This window comes from Puma concolor, chromosome B1 (assembly GCF_028749965.1).
Source record: "Puma concolor isolate L17-30 chromosome B1, mPumCon1.1.hap2, whole genome shotgun sequence".
Lineage (NCBI taxonomy): Eukaryota > Metazoa > Chordata > Mammalia > Carnivora > Felidae > Puma > Puma concolor.
This window is the reverse complement of record NC_141670.1, coordinates 30688534-30714291: the sequence shown is the minus strand read 5'-3', so window position 1 is coordinate 30714291 and position 25758 is coordinate 30688534. Positions and strand designations below refer to the sequence as shown.

The window sequence follows — 25758 nt, the reverse complement described above, 5'->3', positions numbered from 1 at the left end:
CTTCTATATGAGAGTCTGCAGAAATGAAAATTGAAAATTTAAGCTATAGAGGTCAGAAAATTAACGCTGGGCAAGACAACTTTGGAAAGCAGTTTCTGAAGGGAAGCTCTTGCTTTTCCAGATCCGAGGGAGCCCTGACGCACAGTCATCACAGACTGCTCATAAATTCACTTCCTATCAATCTTTGTTACATCAGGGTAAATACGAAGGCTGCTTTCTTGAATGTCTTCCAAAAGTGCGATCGAAAGCTTACTAAAGATTTTATTTAAGGAATCACACTCTGATTAAATACATAGTGGCTATTTTGAAAGAATATCTTCTGAAAAAGAAAATGGTCTAAAATAGAAGTTGAAAACATCTTCTTTGCCTACTGCTGTCAGATCTAACTGCATCATTATTTGGGGAAATAGCTTCATTTTAAAAATGCGATTCTCTATATAGTGCCCTAACATTGCCTTCAGTGCACAATGAAACTCGGTATAACACCAAACATTTAAGTGTGATACAAATGTTCAGAATTTTCACTCAATTCTACGATATGTTATCATATTTATACAGTCACATGATTTGCTAAATCTATGTTATTTGAATACAAACTGATTTCTGAAAGGAATGGCTTTAAAATATTCAGTAAAATTCTACTATTCCTCTTCTATTTTTTATTCTCCATCTTATCTACATTTAAAAAGATTAATAACATAATCTTTGATATGTAGCCTGTGTAAATATGCCATAAGCACCACCTCACTAAATAAATGATTGAATATTATGGAAATGGCCTCCCCTTAATGCATATAAAATTAACTTTTCCATGAAATTTATTCTTCCACGACTGTTAACAGGAGGAACAGGATCTTATTCTTTGCATGCATACAAGTAAGGGTAAATCTCTGATTCTTTTAGGGCCCCCAAATGACCGGCTCGTGTCACTATTCATTGTGTTACGTGAATTTACACTGATCGGCTATGTCCAGTATTTTTCAGGGTGAGCAACTGACAATCCGAATCAGGGATTGATAAATCCAGCCCACTGCCTGCTTTTGTGAATAAAGTTTTAGTAGCACACGGCCATGCCTATCAGTTTATGCATTGGCTATGGCTGCTTTGTGCAGAGTTCGTGGTTGTGCAGGTGACGGTTATCACCTGCAAACCCTGAAGTATTTACTATCTGATCTTTCACAGGGAAAAAAAAAATTGTCACCCTTTCATCTCAATGAATAACTATATGGAATCCATTTTAAACACAATGCTTTGAAAGCTCCAGAATTAGAAGCGATAGCCCAGTTCACAGCAGAAGGACAAATTACATGATCTAGTTACCCGTGCAAATTATATACATGTGGATTGGGTCTTTTAAGGATGATGTTCAACCCTTCACGAAGCCATAGAAATCCAACAAAATTTCCCAGTTCTGCATTAAAAATATATATCTGGATGTAAACTATTATATTTCAAAGTAAGTAACGAATATCAAAAAACCCCTACTTGTCCCTAAAATTGTCATTGAAACTAGCATAAAGAAATGCAAATATAAAGAAATGATTGTTTAAACTAATCCTGAATCACCTGTTTCCTAAGCAACATAAAGAGAAGCCAGGATATCTCATTTGCTGTGAAATGTTTGTCATTTTCCTACTCAGTGCTCTTTTTACACCTAAATGCAAACTGTTAATGAAGAGAAACATCTGAACTCTTTTTAGCATGTTTATTTGTTATAAATAACACATTCTGAGCCGAAATTAACTTACCATCATTTCAAGTGCATACTGATTACAATTTAGCAACATCCTTTGCAGGACGCTGCCATTTTATAAAGAAGATGGACTGTTTAGCAGAATGATTTTATTTTATCAATAACAGTGAGACTTTTAAATGCTTTTATTATAATTGCACTGTGTGATATTGGCTATCATTTTGTATCACATTATTCAGTATCCATTTCAGAAGCATCCGGAGCCTCACACACCTATTAGTATCTCAGAGCCCACTAGTCACGAACAGAGGAAGTAATACAATCGCTTGTGTTAATGTTCTCATGCGACAGGCAGAGGCAGTCAATGTTAGACCTGGTAAAACACATCTATGTCTAGGTGAAATCTGAGGGGAGATGCAACAAGAAAGCGGCAGCGACTGAGCATGCTCCTACTCAGGCAGAGACAGAAAGGGAGTGGACGTACTGTAGAAGCTGGCCATTACGTAGTTTTGGCAGCGATCACCAGTAAACTCATTTGGGCACCTGAGAGAAGAAACAAAAAACAATGGTAGAAAAAACAGAGAAAAAGAGAAGAGGTGAATATATGCTAGAAAGAAGCTCCTTCAGTGTCATTTGACTGAACTTGGCGAGTTCACCCTCAGGAACTGAGTCTTTGTCCTAACCATGGTTTTCAGACTCTGGCATTTCCCTCAAAGGATTAAAAATCTGCACAAAATGGGGTCCTAGGGTTTGTATGACAGAAAGGAAGATGGCAGCATTTGAAGTGACTGCTTTCTTTCAGAGGGACTCGCTGAAAATCGCATCTGATGGTTTCTTTATCTCCGTTTTCCACGGGACATCTTTGGTCAAAAGTGCCGGAAAGAAATGGTTTTTGGTTGGCCTGCCTGTCATGGTCACCAGAATCCCTGGCCATCCGGACTGGTCATTCTAATTCACCCCTGTGATCTTTGGGGCCCAAGCTGAGAGACAGTGAAACAAACTCACACTGAATGAGTTGATGCCCCGAGTGGCTAAACCATCGTTAGGACAAAAGGAATCAGTTACAACTGAACTGTAAAAGCACCAAGTGGTAGTAATTGTTGCTGTAGTTTGGGGGAGAAAGCAAATTTCAGATTATTTTAACATACTTTCTTGGTTTTGGACTTTCATGGGCACATTCTCAGTACATCTTGCTCCAGTGAATCCAGGTTGGCACCTAGAGGGCAAAAATGTGATAAGCAATAGAACGCTAAAGACACTGAATTTTCAGACTGGCAATTTTCCTCCTATGGAATATGGAGATTCCTACAATGACCTGGTGGCTGAACAACATAAAGAAAAGGAAAAGAACACATTTAGAAAACCATGTTCCATGGAAACTGCGGGGTACATATTTTTGTTGTTGTTTGCTTCAGTCTTCATAAGGCATTTAATGATAAATGAAATTTAACTCCCAGGGAGGTTGGCAAGTTACATAGGGCTGGCAAGGCCTGTGTAGCTAAGTCACTTTCCCTCTGGCATTTCCTTATCTGCCACTGAGCAAGGACTCCTATCTTGTTAAAACACTGGTTTTGATAAGGTCTTGCATGGTTCCATCCATAATCTTTTATTATTTAAAGGATCCTGAGCTTTTCCCTTCATAGACACTCAATTTTGTGCTTTCATAGGTACTTTTATGTTGTAAGTTCAATCATCAAACTACAATAGAAGTCAAGCGCTTACACACTCCAGTGATTACTGACCAGAAAAACTATATGCCCTATTTTTTTTAAAGGTATGACAAATTAGGTCTCCTTTTTAATACTGAAAGACAGAAAGAAGCAGACATTTATTAGCACAAACTTCACTTCATCCAGTGATCCCCAAAGACAAATACATTTTTAAAATTCAAAGGGTGGTTCTACTGTAGTACTTAATAGGTGTCATTTCGCATTTAAGGTGAAACTATTTTTAAACTGCATCAAATTTTCGTTTTACTCACATACATTCACCTATCCAAATTCTAGAATCTTGATATAATAAATATCGTTTGTAAGGTCATGCAGTGGGGATGTGCCTAAATATGGAAGTCCTTTCTAGGTGCTGTTTTTGTTGCTATTATACCAGTAATGAAAGCATTTCATATTGGATCCATTTTACCCAGTAACATGCTCTAGTCAAGAGGGCCATCAAAAGGTTCTAGGAAGCAAATTAGCTTATAGATGCTCAACACCCACAGTCATGGTTACTATCCATAGTTCATCTATACCATAACCATCATGCAAAGCCCCTAATAAAATGTAGTTGTGACAGCACACACCTCATGATTTACACATGACCGGCCCTTTCTTCTCCATAGTAAATAAGAATAAATATTATCTTTTTGGCATCAAAGCAATGTGAATAAAACCAAGAATATTTTTCTCATTCCCCTTAAAACCAAATTCCATGCCAAAAAAGTGTTATCAAGTGATTTGGTATATCTAATTCTATTTCATGAAGAATGGCCTGCAAGATAAAATACTAAAGTTCTGGATTTTTATTACTATGAGTTCTTGTGTAACTTAAATATAATTATGATCATTGGTATTATCAATAAACTTAACAATGAATATCTTATATTGATACAGCCCTTTTAACTCTTCAAAACACTTTATACACACACACACACACACACACACACACACACACACACGCACATATATATATATATATATAAAATTTGAACAAATTCTATCTATCTATATAATTGAATTGGTTTCTTTGGTTAGAATATTTTTGCAGCAGTGAATAGAGGACGATCTACCTAGAGAAATACAGAAATAAGAATGATAGCCTGTGAAGCTGGGTCATTTTTTCATAAAGATGTCACATGCTTCAATAAGAATGTCTTCACAGATATATAAGGAAAATACATGGAAACCTATTTTTCATATAATGTATTTAACATAATGACTTCTGAAATATACAGGATTTTTGTTTGTGTATTTGTTTCTGAACAAGGACTAAAATTCACATGGACATAGCCTACGATTAAGCAGGTACTCCAGAATTAAGGGCATATTCTACAATGACCATTTTCTCTTACCTGTTTGCATTATTGATAACAATTATAATTCTCTTATTGATCACAGAGTAATCCACTTGTTTCATACAATGAACATGGTATAAGACATGTGAACACTGTATGCATGTGTGTGTGTGTGTGTGTGTGTGTGTATTGGGGGGTAGAAGTGCAGAAGGGGGAGAACCATTTGAGGTAAGCAGTGCATTGATTTAAGTAAGGATCATAAAATGAACATATAGTTGAAGAATCATTAGTCGCTTAAGAAAAGGAATGCATTTATAGAAAATTGTCACTTATGCATCTTGGATGCCAGTTTGGGGATGAGAAGGCACAGGACAAGGAGGCGATGCAGATCAAAAATCTTATCCAATCAATTTTCTAATTAGTACGAACTTCTAAGGTGATGTTTCCTAGGGAATTGGCCTATGGCATGGTGGTTTATCTCTATCATAAAATGACATGGATACTTGGTACACTAACACTAGATATGCTTAAAATATGCCAATCTTTTTTGGAACAGTCAGCTGTATCTGCACCATGACTATTCCTGTGGTAATGTTTATCCTCAGATACATTTTCTTAGGGTGAAACATTATTATTCAAAGTGTGGCTCATGGACAAATGGCACCAGCATCTCCTGGGATCTCGTTAGTAGAAATGCAGAATTCCAGGCCCCCAGTTTATAACTGCTAACTAAGAATCTGCGTTTTTAACAAGATCCCCAAGAGATCTGCATGTACACTAACGTTCAAGATGTCAGAGACCCTGACCTTGGAAAACGGAGACTAAGCCCGTCTATCCTGGCACCACAGTATCTTGCTGCCTCGATGTAGGCAGCCCATTTGACTTCATGGGGCCACAGGGATAAGATGAAGGGATTTGACTAAGCGGTGCTCAACGGTTCCTTTCACCACAAAGGTTCTGGAAATCAGTGCTCATCCTGACACATGGAACCACTGTGTGGAAACTGACAGCATTTCTTCTGAATGTGTTACCAGTCATGGAGGAGGACTCAAGGACTTTTAAAAAACATTTTTGATACAATGGATTTTTAAGACAATCATGGAGGTAAAACAAACTGCAAATACCTATTCCTAAGCAATTTAAGTGTTCAGCAACAACTGTTATTATGGAACTTTTGGGGACCTCTAGAGTTGTTGCCAAATCAAATTGAAAGAAGCAGAAACAGATTTTGCCTGTGCAACACTGCAGACCGCATTGACTGTGGAGAGAAGGCATATGCAAATGGAAGCTCATCTGATCGATAAGCTCTGATTAAATTCTATGGAATTACTTCTAAAAGAATAGGGAGACTGTCTGGCTTCTGACATGTTTCTAAATTAGCACTGTACATTAAGCATCCAATCTATCACTTTCTTTGGAGATAAGAGTATGGTAAATTTAATCTCATTTTGAACAATATGCTTTGGCACGAGTCTGGGCAAATTCCAAGAATTTTGTCTCTTAGGACAATCTGTTTGAATAATAATCAAGCCTCTATTGTAGCTTCTATATATATTGTTTTAGTATGTGCTCTTAACATGAGCAATGATCTTTGTTTTACATTTGTTCTTAATGCGATGAAAATTCGCAGATCGTTTTGTCCGAACTTAGGTATCCCCTCTCCCAACTGACCCTTCCCTGACCTCCACCTCTCCATCTCCCACTTCCCTGCCCTGGCTGAGGAGTCTGTCTTTGCCTCTCACACTGCACCCTGTCCTGATCTCTTTCACAGCCCTCACCTGTCTGGGTTGGAATTCTCTGTGGTGAGGATAGTGACCATATTTTGATCGTTCTCAATCTCTAATTAAAAAAAATTTTTTTTTAAACATTTATTCATTTTTGAGAGATAGACAGAGAGACAGAGCATGAGCAGGGGATGGGCAGAGAGAGAGGGAGACACAGAATCCGAAGCAGGCTCCAGGCTCTGAGCTGTCAGCACAGAGTCTGAAGTGGGGCTTGAACTCATGGACTGCGAGATCATGACCTGAGCTGAAGCCGGACGCTCAACCGACTGAGCCACCCAGGCGCCCCACTGTATCTCTAATTTTAACACAGTGTCTGCCTTGTAAAAAGCTCTCATAAAATGTTTGTTAAACTGAGCCCAAGATAGTATTGGACGGCAGCGTCCAATAATGAACTGTATTAAAGAGACTTTCATATAGTCAATTGATTTGTCAGGTATAGGTCAATATTGAATTTCTGGCTTTTATTTGTATAGTTTATGACAGACTCTCCTCTGTAAACTCCTATATAATTTCTTCTTAATAGGAGCTCCCAGTGCTGCCCTCACGGGCCCGCTTCCCTAAATAGAAACCTTTAACATTGTGTTTGGAATTGGAAAGGGCTCTGTAACTCTTTAATAATGAGTTATTATTATGTCAAATTTAAATACTGTTGCTGAAATACCAGTTTACTTGGATTGAATAAAGTAGTACAATCTAGTGACCAAGACTTGCACATAGCATTGGTAATAACCTTAGTTCTTTTCTAGTAATAACCTTAGTACTTGGTGACTATCCTGATATGCTTACTATGTAATCAATAATACATTAATGTATTTTGAGAATCAATTTAGTGTTTGGTGTAGTTTTTATATTCTAATTGGATATTTCCTTTTTTTTTTTTTTTTGGTGGAGGCATTAGGCATATTCAAAGATATTACATACCCCCAAGAAACTTCTGGTTATTTAGCATTTGCTAATTTAATAAACCATTATAAATGGTTTTATGGTTTTATCGATTGATGGTCAAATTTTAAACCATCCTTAGACATCATTTATTCCTTGGTTTCATTAATTTTCATCAGGTCCTCCTTAATCCGGCAGCAAAAGGGAAACAAGGTCTACACCTGATATTTCTTCATTCCTAGTCATCACAATGATATATTTGGACAATTTTAAAATACCTTGCCTCAAAAAGAGGAGTCCCTACTGTCTTTTTCCTCTACCTCAATACTAGTTGTGGTATTTCCTTCATATTGTATAACCTCTGGAATAATTTCTTTGGTGTTTAATGTTTACAAATATCAAGTAGTGGAAATGCCCACAAATAACGTCTTAAGGAATATCAGTGAGTTTAAGTGTTAGATATTAAGGCCTTTTGCTCTCATTCCATGTAAGCTAGAGTTAGTGGTGTATACGCTAGCTCAAACAGTGCTTGTCTGTTTTTCTAGAGTGTCACGTTGCAAGTGCTGACTTTTCCAACCCTTCCCCTGCTCGGCATTCTGGCTAGAACTCGCCCACTCACTGCTGGAGTATCTGTGTTGTGGATTATTCTTTCCCAAATGTGTTGTTACTGTTGGTGTGTATTTTCCCGAGATGAACCTCATTCTGTTATCTACCTTTGAGAGAGATTTCTTGAGATTTGTATATGCTTTTCTCATTTGTGTTTCACCCTTTTTACAGCATCATCTGCAAAAGATGTGTATTTTCTCAAGGGAATGCCTTCTTCAACGTCATTAAAGAAAACATTAAATATAAAAGGTTCCCACAACATTTCCTTCAGATCCAACCCTATATACCTCCCCAATACTGTGCAGCTAGTCTGAATCACCCCTTTTCCTTTTTTTTTTTTAATTTTTTATTATGATCTGTGGACTTGTTCTCAATCCAGGAGATAATTGGATACATATAGTGGCCACATTGGATTCATGGGTAAATACTGAGGAAACCAAAAATCGAAGTTGTCCTGGGTCTCCAGTGATGTTTTTCAATGTCTAAGACATACAATCCCAATAATGAGGGTGGCAGTGTTTATGAATTAACCTGTCCCTGTTTGAACCTTCGTGCCCTTCCCAAAGCTCTGTTTGCACAGCTTGTTCTGAAATGCTCATCTGTAGACTAAAATTCTCACCACTGTTTACTCTACATGATGTATCTTTGTAAGTTTGGGGTCAAACAATTTAATCGGATATGGGATCAATCTACATCCCATGCATCTCCATGTCCCTGTCACACGATGACATACTGAGTGCTACTTTGTGGTTTGGTCTTCCTCTCTGGAGGATGTCTTCCCCTGTCTTGTCAAAGAGCCTGGATATTCAGAACTTTACAGTTCTATCTACACTGCGAGCCTCATTTTATAATGAAACAGCTAAATATCCACTTTTTACTTAAATAATTCAATAAAAATGTTTCAAAATTGTGTTTTGCTTTAAATAGACCGTTTGCTGCATATTTTTTTCCCAGACTCTCTGCCTTTGACAAGTTGGGGTCCCCCATTAGACATTTCATTAGCTCCCTAAATATCCATCACAGCACTTGGCACACCTACAATTTATAATTAAATTAATTACTTGAAATATGTTTGCTACTCTCGACAGCCTAATAGACTCCATGCAGAAACCAGCATGGTTTTGTTCAGTACTTTCTACTGAGAATGAGCACAGAGCCTGTCTCATAGAAGGAGGTCAATAAATCTTTAGGGCTGCCTACCTGATTTCAGGAGAAAAAAGCACGCAAACTATTAAGAAGACGTTGTCATTGCCCCTGATTTTAGGTAAAACTACACCTCAATTGTTGTCTATGAGGACAAAAGGACTTCCTTCCATCTACCTTAGAGAGTGAAAGCCAAAAATGAGTTAATAAACCCCTTGTTAAGCCGGATTCTCAATGCATGGCAAACATAGAAGAAATAGAAGACATGGTCATCTGAAGAGCTGATCACGGATCTGAGCCACAAGAGTTGCACTCACTGTCTCATAAATGCTTTTCCATCTGTTAAGCCTGTCATCTCTTAAGAACAGATGTGCTATAGGCAAGGGTCACACCCACTCTGAAGAATGAACTCTTCCAGGGCTAGAAAAAGAGTGCAGTTAGCAGTCTATTCTTATGGACTGGAGGCTCTAACCCAATACATATTCCTTTTTTTCTATTCCAAATTTCTCCTTCTACAGCCATGATAATGAAGCCACAGGACACAACCATGAATCTGAGCCATCATTCCCTTATTTAATTATGTTAACCCAGCTACCAGAAAGTGTCAGACGCATAATCATCATCATTTTATGCCAGGATTTTATAAAACTTTAACCTCAGCTAGTGTCTCTGGCTTTCTCTCCCAATCTAACCTAGTCCCCAAATTTCTCTAGCCTGTGTCTAAGTCTGTCTTCCCTAAATATCTGCTATGTTTACTGTATCACTCTCCTGCTCCAGACGTTACTAATACTCCCTATTAGGTGTCACAATGTCCAAGGTCACCTACCTGGCCTTCAGAGCTCTTGAACTGGCCCTCACGTCTAAGTTTTGTTTGGTCTGTTTTGCTTCCCACAATGGAGCTGCTGGTCTAGATATTCACGTCACTGTGTCTCACAGAAACTATTACTGCAGCCTCAATGCCTGGTATATGGAAAAGACTCCATAAATGATGGCAATTTTTATAAAGCCTTCTCCAAGTCATTCCGGTCTTTTCTTTTTCTTTCTTTCGATTTTCATTACATGATAATCAGCATTGCACCACTTGGGATATACTGACTCTAATTGATTTACTATTTTAGCTACTTCATTTTCCTAAACAGACGAAGTTTCCAGGGACCAGGGACCGTGCCTTCCATTTTCTCTGTGTTTTCAAAAACGCCTGGTATAGATAAATAGAAAGCTGTTCTACAAACAAATGTTTAATGTTTCATTTTTGAGTATAATTTATTATAACATATTTGCTGTGTCTTTATCTCCTACAGTTACATATTTTTATAGGCCCTTATATATACTGCACAGTTTCATAAAAATGACACAAAATCGTAAGTTCATGTTTGAAGGCAACTCGCATCTTCCTTGTTTTGTTTTGTTTCCTTGTTTTTGTTTTTTGTTTTTGTGGATAAGGAAGATAATGGTCAGCGATATTAATTGATCTGTCAAATGCAAAGTTATAAAGCTAGCCGGGAGCCCCACCAAACCAAGTAAAACTGCTAATGTTAAATAAAATGAAGAAATGGGGTTTTTCAAACATCCTAGCATGTAGTCTATTAAGACAGGTGTATATATTTTTCTAATGTCTACAGAGAAAATGTAATACTACCATTTACTTTGTATTATAAGGGGAAAAAAATCTTGCTTCCCCAGAGTTAGAAATACTTTAGCAGAAATGAATTCATTTAATTTCATGGACTCCCTGGAAAGAAATTTGGAGAACATATTAACTCCATATTACACATAAAGATATCGTCCAGAGAGTTGACGGGAAAGGGATCAAGACTGTTCACTAAAATTGGTGGTTAAGACTCTAATCCCCTCATGAGAAAGCCACATCTGTCCGTGGGACAACATAATGGGTTTATAAATACGATCTGGTATAAAATCATTTTTAGATTAAAAAAAAAAAATCACATCAACATCTTCCAAAATTGTTCTTTACTAAAACTGTTCAGAAGAACTGATATATAAGAACAAGGAGACAAACAAAGAGGCAAATCTGGATGTCATTTCAAATTGTCCTATTTCTTTGAACCATGTGATTACATAGGGCATCAGATGGTGAAAGATGGAATGATTCGTTTCTTTCTTGTCTTTATGAGGTCTGGAATAGTAACTATTTTTTCCCTGGGATAAATTTTTAAATTACTATGGAGAGAAGGGCAATATAAAAGATGAGAGCCACTGCAGAAATTCCCATGTGGTCCTTAGGGGGATGTCCAAGTAACCAGCAAACCTCTCCTCAGAGAAGTGTTTAACTGTTACACGGTTAATCCCTTTGGAACACCTTATTCAAAATGGAGACACAAAAGAGATCCGCTGTCCAGTTTTCTACTTCAACTCCCAAGAAGACAACCATGGATTAGGTGACCAGAGAGACTACTTGGAAACTTCCATGCCTGTGGTTGTTTCTGAATCATGAGATAAAGCTGATTTTGAATGATGTGGCTCATGCTTCAGCAATGTTTTGCTTTAAACAGATGGACCATATGGAAACTATGAACTAGCTTCGTACACAGGACCATGATGAGCCAATGAAGCATTTTTATGTTTTCTGTCTCTATTCAAGTGGCCTAGTGAACACTATACTATCGAAAGACACGGTATATTATGTGTCTTCGTTTCAGTTCTGAGTAGTGCTTACTTTTTATGTTAAAGACGTTTTCAATACAAGGATCAAAAAAAAAAAAAGAAAAAACAACAACAAACCTTTCATTTAATGAAAAAGGCCTGAAATATTTTGGATGTTAAATATACTCCAATTCTTCCCTCAAGGTACCAGCTTGCTTTTGATGCATCAGTAAAGACACGGTCCAAAAAGGGGTAAACAGTTAAGAAAATCATCGATGTCAAAGATCTTCTTTCCAACAAGATCCAGTGATAAGCTTTTTAAGACTTTTTTGAAAGATTATAATTACTCCCCCCCACCAAAAAAAAAAAAAAAAAAAACCCAATAAAATTATGATACCAATTTGCTGAGAAGTGGAAGACACGCATAACTCACTAGACAATTAGCCTGGAGGATAGAGAGTTTTCATTCATGGCTTGCTGCTTTAATAATTATTAGAGGAATAACACACATTTCACTTCAAGATTTAAAAAATATACAGTAATTTTTTTCTTTTTTCCTGGATTGGGCTTAACATTTAATGAAAAACTGGTGGGTGAAAAAAATTACAGTTGTTGGCACAATACCAAAATGGAACAAATGAACAGCACTTATGTGATTGCATGTTTTGTGTAGGACGTGGGAGGGCTGCAGAATAGCTGAAATTAATATGTGGAAAATAACTGCACTGGTTCCTTGGAGGTATTCAGAAACTATCATATGCACTCACTCAGCTTGTAAATCTTTGCTAAGGCTATGATGAAAAGTGATCATGTTTCATTATCATAATTAAAACACAGTGGTCTCAGATGCTTTTCTTAAGAAGTAATTGTCTGAGACATAGATAATATGAGTATAGTTGTTTAAAAAGGAGGAGAATTTAAGGAACTATAATTTTATGCTATTTTTCAAGGAGATTTATTAAAACATAATTAGGTTGTTTGCACTTAGGATGGAATAACAAAGTTTCCCCATATAATAAATGAACCTCTTATTTTACAGATTATAATTCTCAGCATCAGTTTGGGGTTTTTTTTGATCACAGAAAACCTTGTAGGAAATTATAAGAATTATGCATCCCAATTCAGTACGGTAACTATGGGGGTGCCATATTTGTGCTGTTTCACAGCAGGTCAGCAAACCAAGGATCACAATTAACCAACTTTTATTCTTTGCTACAGGTATGTAGGTTTGAATATACTGGTGATCAAAAAGTGAATCTCTAAAATTATTTTTAAAACAACAAACATTGATAGTCATATGAAGCAATCTGGATCCGGACAAAATAGTTTTCTACATACTCTTTCATTCTTACCTGGCTTTAAAATTTTGAAAAGGTTTTTTTTACCTGTTAGTTGTGTCTTGGCTAATGGCTATTACCTATCTCTATGAAAGAGATGTTTAGCAATTGAGATCACAATCCCATTTTTGTGATTCTTAGTCTTTTATTCACTCTAAAAGCCTATATTTAATTTTATAAGTTGTCTGTCCTCACTGGTAAAATCAGCTATACAACTACCCAAACTTGTTTTCTCTTGGAACCACTTCTTCTCTTTTACAAGAACTTAAAAACCAAAAAACAAAAAACACAAGAGCTTTGAGGGCAGGAACACAGTTCTAGGAGGTATTTGTCTACTTGAACTTAGTACTTCAGGTCCCATGAGACACCCTACATGTACAGCCCATGTCTAGAACAGCACAGGGAGCAGCAAAACATTTCCCACAAAATGGCATCTTTGTTTGATGTTATGATTTTAAAAGGTGTGTCTTTTTTTAATGTTTTATTTATTTTTGAGAGAGAGAGAGAGAGAGAGAGACAGAGTGTGAGCAGGGGAGAGGCAGAGAGACAAGGAGACACAGACTCTGAAGCAGGCTCCAGGCTCTGAGCTGTCAGCACAGAGCCCGACGTGGGGCTCGAACCCAAAAACTGTGAGATCGTGACCTGAGCCGAAGTTGGTCACTCAACTGACTGAGCCACCCAGGCACCCCTAAAAGGTGTGTCTTTTAAGATGTGCTTTGTTACTTATAAAAATTAAAGGTTTTCTTAGAACCATCATCACATAAATATTTGTATGCTATTTATATGACATAAAGGGGACATGGTCTTCTTAATTATTTCTTGTGCCTCTTTTTTAATTTTGCTAATTGCTCCTTCTATTAGCTCAGCTGTCTCTCTGACAAACTTGTTCTTCTTCGTCAACATTCAAGTCACAAGCTCATATGCTGGAGCACGAGATCATTTTTATGCAAAATAAATATGCATCTCTCATCATTTCAATGGGACATGACACATTATTTCCCACATCAAACTATATGAGTCCACGTCCCACATACAGCCTAAATATCAAGAGTAGACTTGGGGTGCCTGGGTGACTCAGTCGGTTAAGCGTCTGACTTAGGCTCAGGTCATGATCTTACCATCAGTGAGTTTGAGCCCTGTGTCAGGCTCTGTGCCGACAGCTCAGAGCCTGGAGCCTGTTTCCGATTCTGTCTCCCTCTCTCTGCCCCTCCTCAGCTCATGCTTTGTCTCTCTCTCTCTCTCTCAAAGAAAATAAAAACATTAAAAAAAAAAAGAGCAGACTTAAAATGTACTGCACAGTAAACATGGGTTTTAAGGAGACCTACTAATTTTAGCTATAGGGTTTAAATATTTAATGTACTGCTAATATCATTGTTTCATTCTGCCTGTTGAGAGAGAATAACTGTCATTCTTCTTAATGGTGCATCACATTCTTCAGGTCATTGGAAGGAGCACCATTCTAAATTTATCTACACACAAGGGCAGCATGAAAGAACTCTGCCTTCTACACACAGTGATGCTACACACACTAAATGCATTTCCAAACACATGTAATTTTTTCTCCCATTAGTGAGATCAAGCTAAATTCCATTTTTAAAGTAGTTATAAAACAACAAGCTAATGCCAAGTGTAACAGATGTGTAAGTAGTGAATCTTTTGCCCTTCTTCTTTTAGCTGTCCTATTCATTTTGCAGGTGATCACTGGGGTCAAAAGGAACATGGTCTTACAGCTTAATTCATACACTGGATGGAGAAGGTGGTTTCAAAAGTTATTGGCCTCTATGATATTTGCACATCTCTTCTAGGTAACAGTGAGAAGAACCACGAGGAAAGCAACTTTATAAATATAAAGGCACAAAGAAAATTGAAAAAAAGCAAACAACAATTCTGGATGTAACACAGGAGATGACAAATGGTGTGAACTTTTCAAAAACGCTCTACAAATAAAACAGCATTATTCAACAAAACGCAACAAAATTGGGAAAAGAAACAACAAGACATGAGACATGGAGTTGTCTGAGAGCAGTCATTACGGACATAAGCCACACAGAGGATTTCTCGTTCTTACTTGCACAAGTATCTTGAGGGGTTTGAAAGGTCTTTCACCATGAAGCACTCGCCTCCATTCACACAGAAAGTTTTCTCCTTCTCTGCACACTTTACAAGATGGCTTGTTCCGGTTGTTGACGTAGATGTAGCTGGATAGAAGATAAAGAAGGGGAAGGTTTACATGTGTCTTTCCCTCTTCTAAACAGCCTTTACTCTTAAATTCTCTTAAAAGGAAGAGTTCTCAGAAAGTGTGACGGACGTCACTTTCAGGTTTAACAAACGACAGCAAAAAAGAAAGGTACTTTCTGGGTGTAATTAAATGGAATAGAATTATCAAAGGGTAACTGCAGTTAATTAATTTAATTAGAATGAAGTAGAAAAAATGCTTAACATTTTTTATAACCAATATTTTATCTTCTAAGGAAGTTGGAAGAGAAAAGACCTATCACAAATAAAATATATTTTCCAGGAAGGCTCAAAGGTAATGATATAAAGTCATGTCAGGGCAACTGATGTTCAATATCATTTTTGAATGGCATCTACTTATTTAATTTGGAAATTACATTTTATATGCATATTGACCTTATAGTTTTTAGATATATGTATCAAAGAAGAATACAAGGTGGCTTATTTGTTTCTAATAAAAAAAATTATATGTTATTAGTTGTATGTATATTAACATACAGATTAGGAGCCATTCTATTCAAAGTTTCCGTTCCACTCAGAAGAAGACTGTTGAATGTCTGCCGCCATACTTTTAAGGAAATGGAAAGACAGTCTAGTATTACTGCAAAGGACAATAATAGCACTACAAAATTTATCCATTTTGAATCAGGAGTAGACACCGTAGTCTTAATTTTGGTTTACAGCTGTGGTAAGCTTGATATCCACCTGTCAAACTTCAGTTATGTGAAAGCGATGTGAAAATGATGCCACCACCATTCAGCATATGGATTAAATGAAGCCCAAGCTCTTGGTCCTCAGATTCAAGAGCATTTAGTACCAGAACTTCTCCCCACTCACACCATCAGGAACACTACATGCAGTGCTCAGTCTCAACCCCAAACAGTCTAATTTACGTAATGTTCATGACTGACATTATCAGGGTGACAAGCAGAAGCATTATGGTAAGCCAACAAAGATCCTATTGACTCTTTCAGGAAAAAGAAAAAATATATTATGTATCTTTAGACAAAATTTTTTCCTTGTCTACTGACTCATTCTCAGTGATTCTTTGACTTCCTTATCACTTTCCATTTTATCATTTGCATGTGAAACTCAGATGCCCTTATTTGCTTTTATTTCACTTCTCATGTATTAGTTTTCCACTTTCTTTGATTTTTCTTCTTCATTTCCGTTGTAAGTCCCCATTTTGCTTCGTTTTGGTTTTGACTTCTCCAATTCTGATTTTTACTCTATCTGATAGAAATACTCAACGTCTGATTATTCAGTTTCCAAATCATGCAAGGCCTTTGTTCCCCTGCATCCTCCCATCTAGGGCATGTTTTTGGACCATTTCTCTACTGTCAGCATGGTTTTTAGGAATAAACAGCAAAGAACAGTCAGATATGCCCTTTGGAGACAGATCTGGTTCAAATCCCATCTCGTACTAGTTTTGTGTCCTTGAGCAAGTCACTTAGCCACCCAGAATGCAATTTTCCCATTTTGGAAACAATGGTAATGGCACTCTTACAGGATTGTCATAGGGATCATAAATAACCTAGGTAGAGGAATTGGCATAGCACGGGCACACAATGAGTAACAGCAGGTATTATTACTGGGTAAGTAGGGAAGGTGTTTATCAATCAGATGAGCATCTCACCAGTGGAAATCTGGGGATTTCAAACATTCATGGTACTCTTGGATCATTATTACGAATAATTAAGAACTGCATCAATTTTTTAATTACTCCAACAAAAAGGCCTTTCAAAATGCATTTCAAGGTATCCTTCACCAAACAAAAGGAACCAAGGAGAATGATTTTACCCTGTATTATCAGCTATACTCTCACATCTTTGTCAGGTAGAGGGGGATGTAACTGGCATCATTTCGTCTAGTAAAGTCATAGAGTAGACAACATTTCTATACATCACATAACATAATTTTAATCTAATACTATATCTTCAAGTGAACAACTGTTCGCTTGCATGTGATGTATTAATATTTCCATCCTCGGCAATTACTTTTAAAAGATACAAGGAGAAAATTTGCCTTAAATGCTAAAGGTTTTGTGCTTAAGACTTTCAACTGCTGACAGGATCCTGTGGGATGACAAATTGGGCCTGGTTTCCTTGCTACCCCAGGTGACAGTACTCAATGGACCACCTGCAGTCTGCTGTCACCAGTCATTCCCACCGAGAAATTCTGAGCCTCCAGCTGATCTGCGTGGTCCCTGACAGGTTGCTAAGGATTACCCCTCACCCAAGCACCAGGCTCTTGAGGCTTTTATTAACAACAACTAACCCATCATAGCCCCCCAAGAGTAGACACTCCATATGAATTAGAAAACTAACAATAAAGATGAGCAGTGACATAAGCAAGAGACAGATACCTCGTACATATTCCTTGGACTTTAAGATAAATAAGATTAATAAATGTATGTTAAAATCAGAAATAACACCCCTTTTTGTTTTTTCAAAAATATTTCCCCCGTGAAACGATTATTCCGCAGCACTAAGTTATGACACATTCATTTGAAAAATTCTTAGGTCATTACTTGAAGCTGGGATATTTGATGGTTAAATAATTCTGGGAGAAAATGAAGTAGCAACTAGCTTATATGATCATGGATTATTATGTTTAGCACTTCTATCCTTTAGCCGAAGCAGGAACAAAAATGATCGTGGAATTGTAAAGCAGTAATTAACTCCTGGGTGATGCTAAGTGTCAGCTGACTGGGTACAGCTGTTCTGAACCAACAACCAAACACAGGAATAAGATGTAATTGTCAGAAGAATCTGGGATGGAGATGGTGATATATGAACCCTTCACATTTTTGCCAGGTTTCCTTCCATTCTTCTTAGTTCAATACAGTGCACAGCCAGTCTTAAGCAGATCTATAAATTCTGCAGCGATATCCTTTCTCCTTGGCTCACATACACTGTATTGCTAAGTCAGTTTCCATTTAGTAATTCTGCCAGAAATTAATGCAACAAAGGAGGTTCTTAAACCTAGCTATGGCAACGACCTTCTTTCTGGGGGAGCTGGGAGGACTGTATCAGAGGTTAAGCTAAAAGTTTTGCAGATAGAATGTGTTTTGGTATAAAAAAGAAGACCCTCATAGTTCCTCCTGGAAGTAAATGAAGGTACATCTCACCTATTCGGTACTTAATAAAGCCTGCCTCTACTTGTTACTATGAGCCCTGGGTGTTCTATGCGAGTGATGAGTCACTGAATTCTACTCCTGAAACCAATATTGCACTGTATGTTAACTAACAAGAATTTAAATAAAAAGTTGGAAAAAAAAAGAAAAAAAAATCCTGCCTCTCACCACTTTGTGACTAGTTTGTTGTAACTGGGAGTTTATCACAATGAACCGCAATTAGGAACACTGCAAAATATGCATCTACTACTTTTATGCTTGCCGTTTATATGAACACTTTATCCCAAACACACTTTGCTTGGGATGTTAGCAACTGCAATACTATAAGGAAGAAAGTATAAATAAAGCAGTAACTTGTTACCAGAGAATGTACTTTGGAGTGTTTCACTCTTGACCTGGTCTCCCCTGGCCTACAGGTCAGGACTAATGACCATCCCCAGGGAGGCTGGACAGTTCTCAGACTTAGCCAAGGATTTGCGGACTAAGATCACCATTTACAGACTCCTCAAATCCTGCCCCTCATAATAGGGCTCCCTTTTTTCTAGCCTGCCTTCCTTCTTCCCTTCTTTCCTCACTTCCTTTCCCCTCTCTCTCTTTCTTCCTTCCTCCCCCCTCTCTCCCTTCCTTCCTTTCTTCCTTCCTTCCTTCCTCTCTCCTTCCTACCTTTCTTCCTTCATCCCTTCTACAATTCTTTAATGATTGTCTATTATGCACAAGACATAGAGATAACAACTAGAGTTACTGGGGTTAAAAACTGTAAGATTGTGAACAATTCTCCCTAAAAGGATACCTTTATAGAGAAAATGAAACGAAACGAACACTGGCGTTAGCTGAGAAGAATCAGATCCCAGGCTCAATTTTACCAGTTACTAGCTGTGTGACTCTTGTCTAGCTAACCTGCCTCAGTAAACTCAGCTGTAAAATGTGCTATCACAGGACTGTTGGGAAGTGTGATAAAGTACTTTGTCAGCTGCAACGCTGCATGCAAATATATGATACTGTTAATATCTATGTGGAAAAACAAAAAGTCCAGACTCAGGATATATAATCAAGCCTCAAATGTTCTTAGTAAATTATTCTTGTACAAAATATGAAGAGAGATTATCTAATTTGCAGAGGCAACCATTGCATAATTGTAAGGCATTAAGTAAATATCAATAATCTACTTTAACTGTATCATAACTGCTTATTAATAACTTATAACCACCAAATTTGCCCATAAATTAAGTTGAAGAACAATTTGAGCTAAAAGAAAACCATCTTAAATGTATGATTATTTTCAACTTTTAAGACTCTTAAAATTCTTTAATATTTCTGACCCAACTTCTAAGTTACTGAATTAAATGTACTTATGATATTGTTAATATAACAGTTTAAAGTTATAAAATATAAAAGAAATAGTGTGATGATCATAGTATGTAGGACATGATATAAACTGTTTATAACTTCACATTTTGGAAATCACGCATTATTGCACATTTTTATAAATACACAATAAAAATCTGAGGACTAATTAAGTGTTCTCTGTTCATCACTAAATATTTTCCCACAGAATCACACAGTATTTCCTGTAGAACGTCAGGCTCTTTTTGCTCAAGGCAGGCTGAAAAGAAAATAATGCTGGAAAGGATGGCTTACTTTCTTGCTTGTTTTATGTGGTGTTTTCCTTATCAGTGAAGTAGACAGCATCAACAGACCAGGGCCATTACACAAATGCAAATTGCTGATAAGAAGCCACTCTATTCTTCTTTGACAATTAGCAGGGATTAGGGAGATGTAGGGTTTACCCCAAGGAGCAATCATTTAGACCCTGTCTTCCCTGAGTGAATGAATCCTTATTAGCAGATTTTAGGACAATTCTGAATTGTCCTAAAAACTTTACTTGCAGAAAATTAAACTGAATAATTCTATGCAGTTTCCTCAATGAAATACGCAAATTTTAACAATTTTTATATTCTAATATGAAACTGTCAATCACTACATTACAGGTTTGTTTTTCTTTTCTTCTTCTTCTTTTTTTTTTAAAGAAAACCTTACCTGTGATATCTTCAATGGCTCTGAATTTAGAAATCTGCATGCTTTTTGTGCTCTTTGAACTCCCAGTTTTTAAAAAAAAATCCTGAAAATTATTATTATTCTTGCTCGGAATACAGCTTCTTGCAATTAAGTGCTAGAAGCACTTCAAAGTCCCACTAGGGGAAAAAAAGCTTATGTGGGGCTCCTGAAAATGAAGTTCTGGAACAGAAGTGGAGCAGGAAAAGCTGTGCTACCTAATACAGCTTCTGCAGATGACAAGGGAATGAAGGGAGAGTCACCGGTTTTCCAAAGGAAAAGAGGAGAGCCAGACTCAGAACTACTGAAGCACCGTCATTCTGGGTTGGCATGTTTTTCTGGGTAGTAATTCAATCCTTTGCTGAATGGCAAATAAATTCTTGAAAAGGAAAAAATGACAAGAGGAGATAAAAAAAAAAACCAAACCAAAAAAACCAAAAAAACCCACCCTGTACTGGCTTGGAGGTTCCCAGAGCCAATACAGTGATTTAAAGTAGCGAACCACGTCCTTGGCCTCTCCTCTACCAAAATCTGCTAAAGAAACAAAAATGGCAGCCAGAGAAGGAGCATCACGAGACCATAAATGAACCCAGAACTTTCTACAGTAGAAGTAGGGCATCTCACTTTATGGACCTGGGAACTTAGCTGATAAGCTAGAAGTACTTAGAGGTTCACAGACTACCCATAAGGTTAAGAGTTTGTCCAAGGAACAAGTTGATGCCAAGGGACAATGGAGATTAATTGTTATAAATGATGAACTTGGGCTTTGGTATCATTTAAACACACACAGAATGGTGGACAAGAAAGAACTTTACCATATCTTATATAATTTATCCCATATTTAAAAAGAGGGTACAAATCAAATCAAAAGAATGGTTCTGTGGTCTTGAATAAAATACCTATAACAAAGAGTTCAGAGGTGGACAGGGGAAGGCTACCCAAGGTCACACAAGTGAATTAGGAAATGCTTCCTTTCTGTTTTGTTAAATGCATACTGAGGCCTAAGTAGGTTAATAAGATTGCCTTTAATTCCTCTCTGTCTTACAAGCTCTCTGAGCAGACCCTAATATTATTTCTTCCTTCTTCAGCAGAATGAAAAGTGACCTTTGGGTGTTTCTCTTCATAAAACAAAATTATAATTTTTGTTGTAACACTGATCTCATTTGTAGCTAAACAGAAAGCAGATTCTAAGTTCCCAGCAGTTGCTGAGCAAATGATTTGGTGTCATGAGATAGTGTTATCCTTAGAAAAATAAAATTGTCAAGAAAGGTTATTTTCAAACATACAAGTTGCTATCTTTTTTTCCTTTTTTCTGACAGTGCCTTTCACTCATGATACAATGTAATCACAGGCTACTACTTCTTAGAGCAACATCTCAATGACAAATACTTTATAGGATGTCATAGATTTTTCTAAAGAAGAGGGAGGGTGAGTCTCTTCCCACAGTGGATCATTGGCTGGTTGGAGTTACAAGGGAGCTACATTTTCTTCCTTACAAAGCCAACAATAATCTCTCCTTAGCTAACAAGTCAACTCCAGAAATATATTTTCTACTAATCACTCATGGTTTTATAGAAGATTTCCATAGCTGGAAGTTGACAAAGCTTTGAACTGTCCCTTGAACGTTTTTCCATCAATACCTATTCTAAAGGAGTAAAATCCATGTAGCCTGCAAAGCAAATATTAGCAGTCCATCTGACTGGCTTAATTTGATACATCTATAGATCTCCTCAGGCTAAATGCAGAAGGCACACATTCTTAACTGTACTCTGCATTTTCTACTAGTATCAACTTGGTTGGGAGAAGGTCATGTCAATATAGAAAATGTTAACCTGTCAATTTTAAAATTAATCAAAGTTTTGAGTGCCAACAAAACAAATCAGAACAAAGAGGACTGATCAAGGATTCGGTTATTCAGTAAGCTGCTGAAATTACCATGTGACATTTAATGACATAGGTTAATTTATTCATCAACTAAAATACATTTAGAAATGAAAGTAGATGAAAGGTCAGAAGATAGAAAGTAGGAGGCAAGTTCATTATCGTATTCAACAATTAAAAAAATCATGGCATATCAGAAAATAAAATCCATATGGTCATTGCAATAGATACTGAATCAACATTTGATGAGATTAACAATCAATTTCTATAGAACTATCAAATATTCTTATTCCCCAAATCAAACCTGAATTTAATCAGTCATCCACATACAGTTACTAATTTGCAGGAAGTACACAGGTCAGAGGAACACATTAAAAGATACCATGGCATGTAATTAGCAAAACCCAGACCATGGAGAACTCCACAGGGCAAATAACCCAGTTTCTTCCAAGCTAAACTAAAGGAGCAAAAAGAGACAAAGACAGCTAGAATTAGAGGCAGACCAATAAGGTGAAAGAAAAGAAAAATCTAAAATACAGACGCATTTAAAAGAGAGTTAAGAGACGTATAAACCACTCACCATGCGTGACACTTAAGTGGATCCTGATTCAAACAGTTATAAATGTCTGATATCGAATCAGGAAATCTGATCACTGATTAGATAATTAATATTTCCACAGGGTTATCATTAATTGGTATGTGTCAAATATACTGTGGTTATGTTTAAAAACAGTCCTTCTCTCTTACAGATGCATACTGAAATATTTATATATTAAATGATAACGTCTGGAATTTGCTTTGAAATGATAACAGGAAGAAAAGTGACTGGGAGCAAAATGAAACAAACCTGATAACTGATGAAGCAGATGATGGCTACATGGAGATTCATTACACTATTCCTTGTATTTTCATGTTTAGCATATGTTTACATGTATATGTTTAAAGATACATATATATGTTTAAAATTAAAAATGCAAAAAAATATCAATTTCAGTCTTTTCGATATATGTCTTCATAAAGCAAAATTGGTATGGTACTCTATATTGTCTACAAATATCTACTTTTTTTTTTAAAGTTTATTATATATTTTGAGAGAGAGTGTGTGCACATGAGCAGGGGAGGGGTAGAGAGAGATGGGGGAGAGAGAGAATCCCAAGCAGGCTCTGCACTGCCAGCTCAGAGCCTGAAGCTGGGCTCAAACTCATGAACTGCAAGATCATGACCTGAGCCGATATTAAGAGTTGGACACTTAATTGATCCAGGCACCCCGACAAGTGTCTACTTTTTGCAAACAACTTAAATCATACTAAATGCTGAGACTCTAGGAAAGCTTTCCATTAATGTAAAGTACAAGCTAAGTTTGTTGACTACCAATGCTGTAATTTAACATTGCTCTGAAAGTTCTAACCAATGCAATAAGCCAGGAATAAAAAAAAATTGTAGTATAACTGGAGGACATGAGAAGGTGAAATAATCATTATTCGATAGTCATTGGTAAAGTAAAAAAAGTTGTAGCCAAGAATATAGGACTGATGCTTTTCTAATATGACCATACCATATGTCTGTTAATATGAAAGAACCCATTAAGAATAGAGAGTATAACAGCTGGCCTAAAATTATGTTACACAGGGGCGCCTGGGTGGCTCAGTCGGTTAAGGTCTGACTTTGGCTCGGGTCGTGATCTCCTGGTTCATGAGTTCAAGCCCCGCATTGGGCTCTGCGCTGACAGCTCGGAGCCTGAAGCCTGCTTCGGAGTCTGTCTCCCTCTCTTTCTGCCTCTCCCCAGCTCTCTCTCTCTCTCTCTCTCTCTCTCTCTCAAAGTTAAATAAACATTAAAAAATTAAAAAAAAATTGTATGTTACACAGATGACAAGGCAGTAAGGTTCCTCAAAGTTATGGAAGCACCTTCACGATGGGAACGGATTCCTGACAAAAGTTTTAAGTAATCTAAACTTTCAGTTAAAGGAGCGTCCACAAGAGTATAAAAAGAAGATGGGGTCTGGGCCATGCAGACATAACCTTCTGAGTGTTTCAGGTTTGAGCCAGGCCCTTGCGATGAGTGGCTCTGGAACACAAGAAGCCTGGATAATCCCTTAGGTGGCACCTGTGCAGCCTTAAACCCCCGACTGCACATTGCTACATACCATTTAGCCAAATCACAGCCATTCTGCATTTGCGTCATGACTGTAAACACAAATTGCCAGATTCTGTTTCTATAAGCACCACAGTTTCCTCACCGGGGTTAAAAGGGTGCTGCACATAAAAGAATTAAGCAGTGAATGCATGTTTGAATATATGAATTTTGCTCTGTAACACCTGGCTAATTTCAGTGGATATATTCTCCCAGAATTCCCAGGGGCACCTTGTTCCCAGGTTGGTGATCAGATTAGCAAAACACCCCTCTCTGTAACATGATGTGTTCAACTGTGTAGCTGCAGTGTTTAGGTTCCCAGCACAAATTCTACATAACCAAATAACATACGGAAATCTTAACAATTTTCAATAGTGTTATTGTCATTCATACATGACCAATCTGAAGAGGAATAAAATGTTTCCAAAAACACATAACTTGAAATGCTTCACCTCAAGAAACCTTTCTGTCCTGAGTCCAAAAGGACTGGCTGGTCCCATAACAGTTCATAGCAGGTCTTGTTTTTCTAAAGAGCATATATTTTTTAGGTTACAGATGGGAGCAGTGAAAGAGCTAATATTACAGGCAAATTCTATGCCTTTATACTCCATTGTGAACTAAAGAGGCTTTCCTGAAAGCCTCGGAAGTTTTTTGTTTTGTTTTTAATTTCTGGGCCTCTACCCTCCAATGTAACAGGTACCTATTTTTCTACTGAGGGCATTGATTGTTGTTGTTCAATGGAAAGGAAATAGGTGCACACATTGAACTCTTTTTCCAAGGTACATGATATCTCTAAAAACCAGAGCAATGTGTTTAGTGTCTTACTATCATCATCTTGTCTACCTGTTGTATTCACATACACACACATATGACTTTAGATATACATACATATATATATGTACATATATATATGTATGTATGTATGTGTGTGTATACGTTATATGTGCGTATGTATACACCATTTGGAAAAACTCAGTGGAACTCATCCTGCCTATAGTGAAACCGACAAGGGCATTGTTGAAGCACATCATTAAAAAAAGGTAGAGTAAGAGGTCAGAGTCCTATCTAGACCTGCTTGGCTATTTCCCTGTACTGCCAGAAACAGAATTTTAAGAAGGTCCATCCATAGCATCTTAGTTATAATTTATTAGTTTTTCTTGGTGGTGATATCTGTATATATGGCCTAATAAAACACCTCCATATCCTGCAGCTATAATAATTCAGAATGGCTTAGGTCTTCCCCCCCTTTTTTTTTTTTTTAAAA

At 37.1% G+C, this 25758-nt stretch overlaps 1 protein-coding gene across 13 annotated transcripts in view; it reads right to left on the bottom strand.

The window, feature by feature from the left end:
* The window catches only part of NRG1 (neuregulin 1), a 1130312-nt gene that overhangs the window by 21450 nt on the left and 1083104 nt on the right, over nt 1–25758 (bottom strand). For 9 of the 13 annotated variants that reach the window (XM_086703390.1, XM_086703387.1, XM_086703386.1 and 6 more), the window contains 2 exons: nt 15128–15257; nt 2178–2236 (listed from right to left, as the gene is read on the bottom strand). In XM_086703390.1, coding sequence (XP_086559516.1) covers nt 2178–2236; nt 15128–15257 — 189 coding nt within the window. Of the gene's footprint in view, nt 1–2177; nt 2237–2841; nt 2910–15127; nt 15258–25758 lie in introns of all 13 variants that reach the window. The other 4 variants (XM_086703385.1, XM_086703391.1, XM_086703388.1 and 1 more) reach the window with 2 other exon arrangements.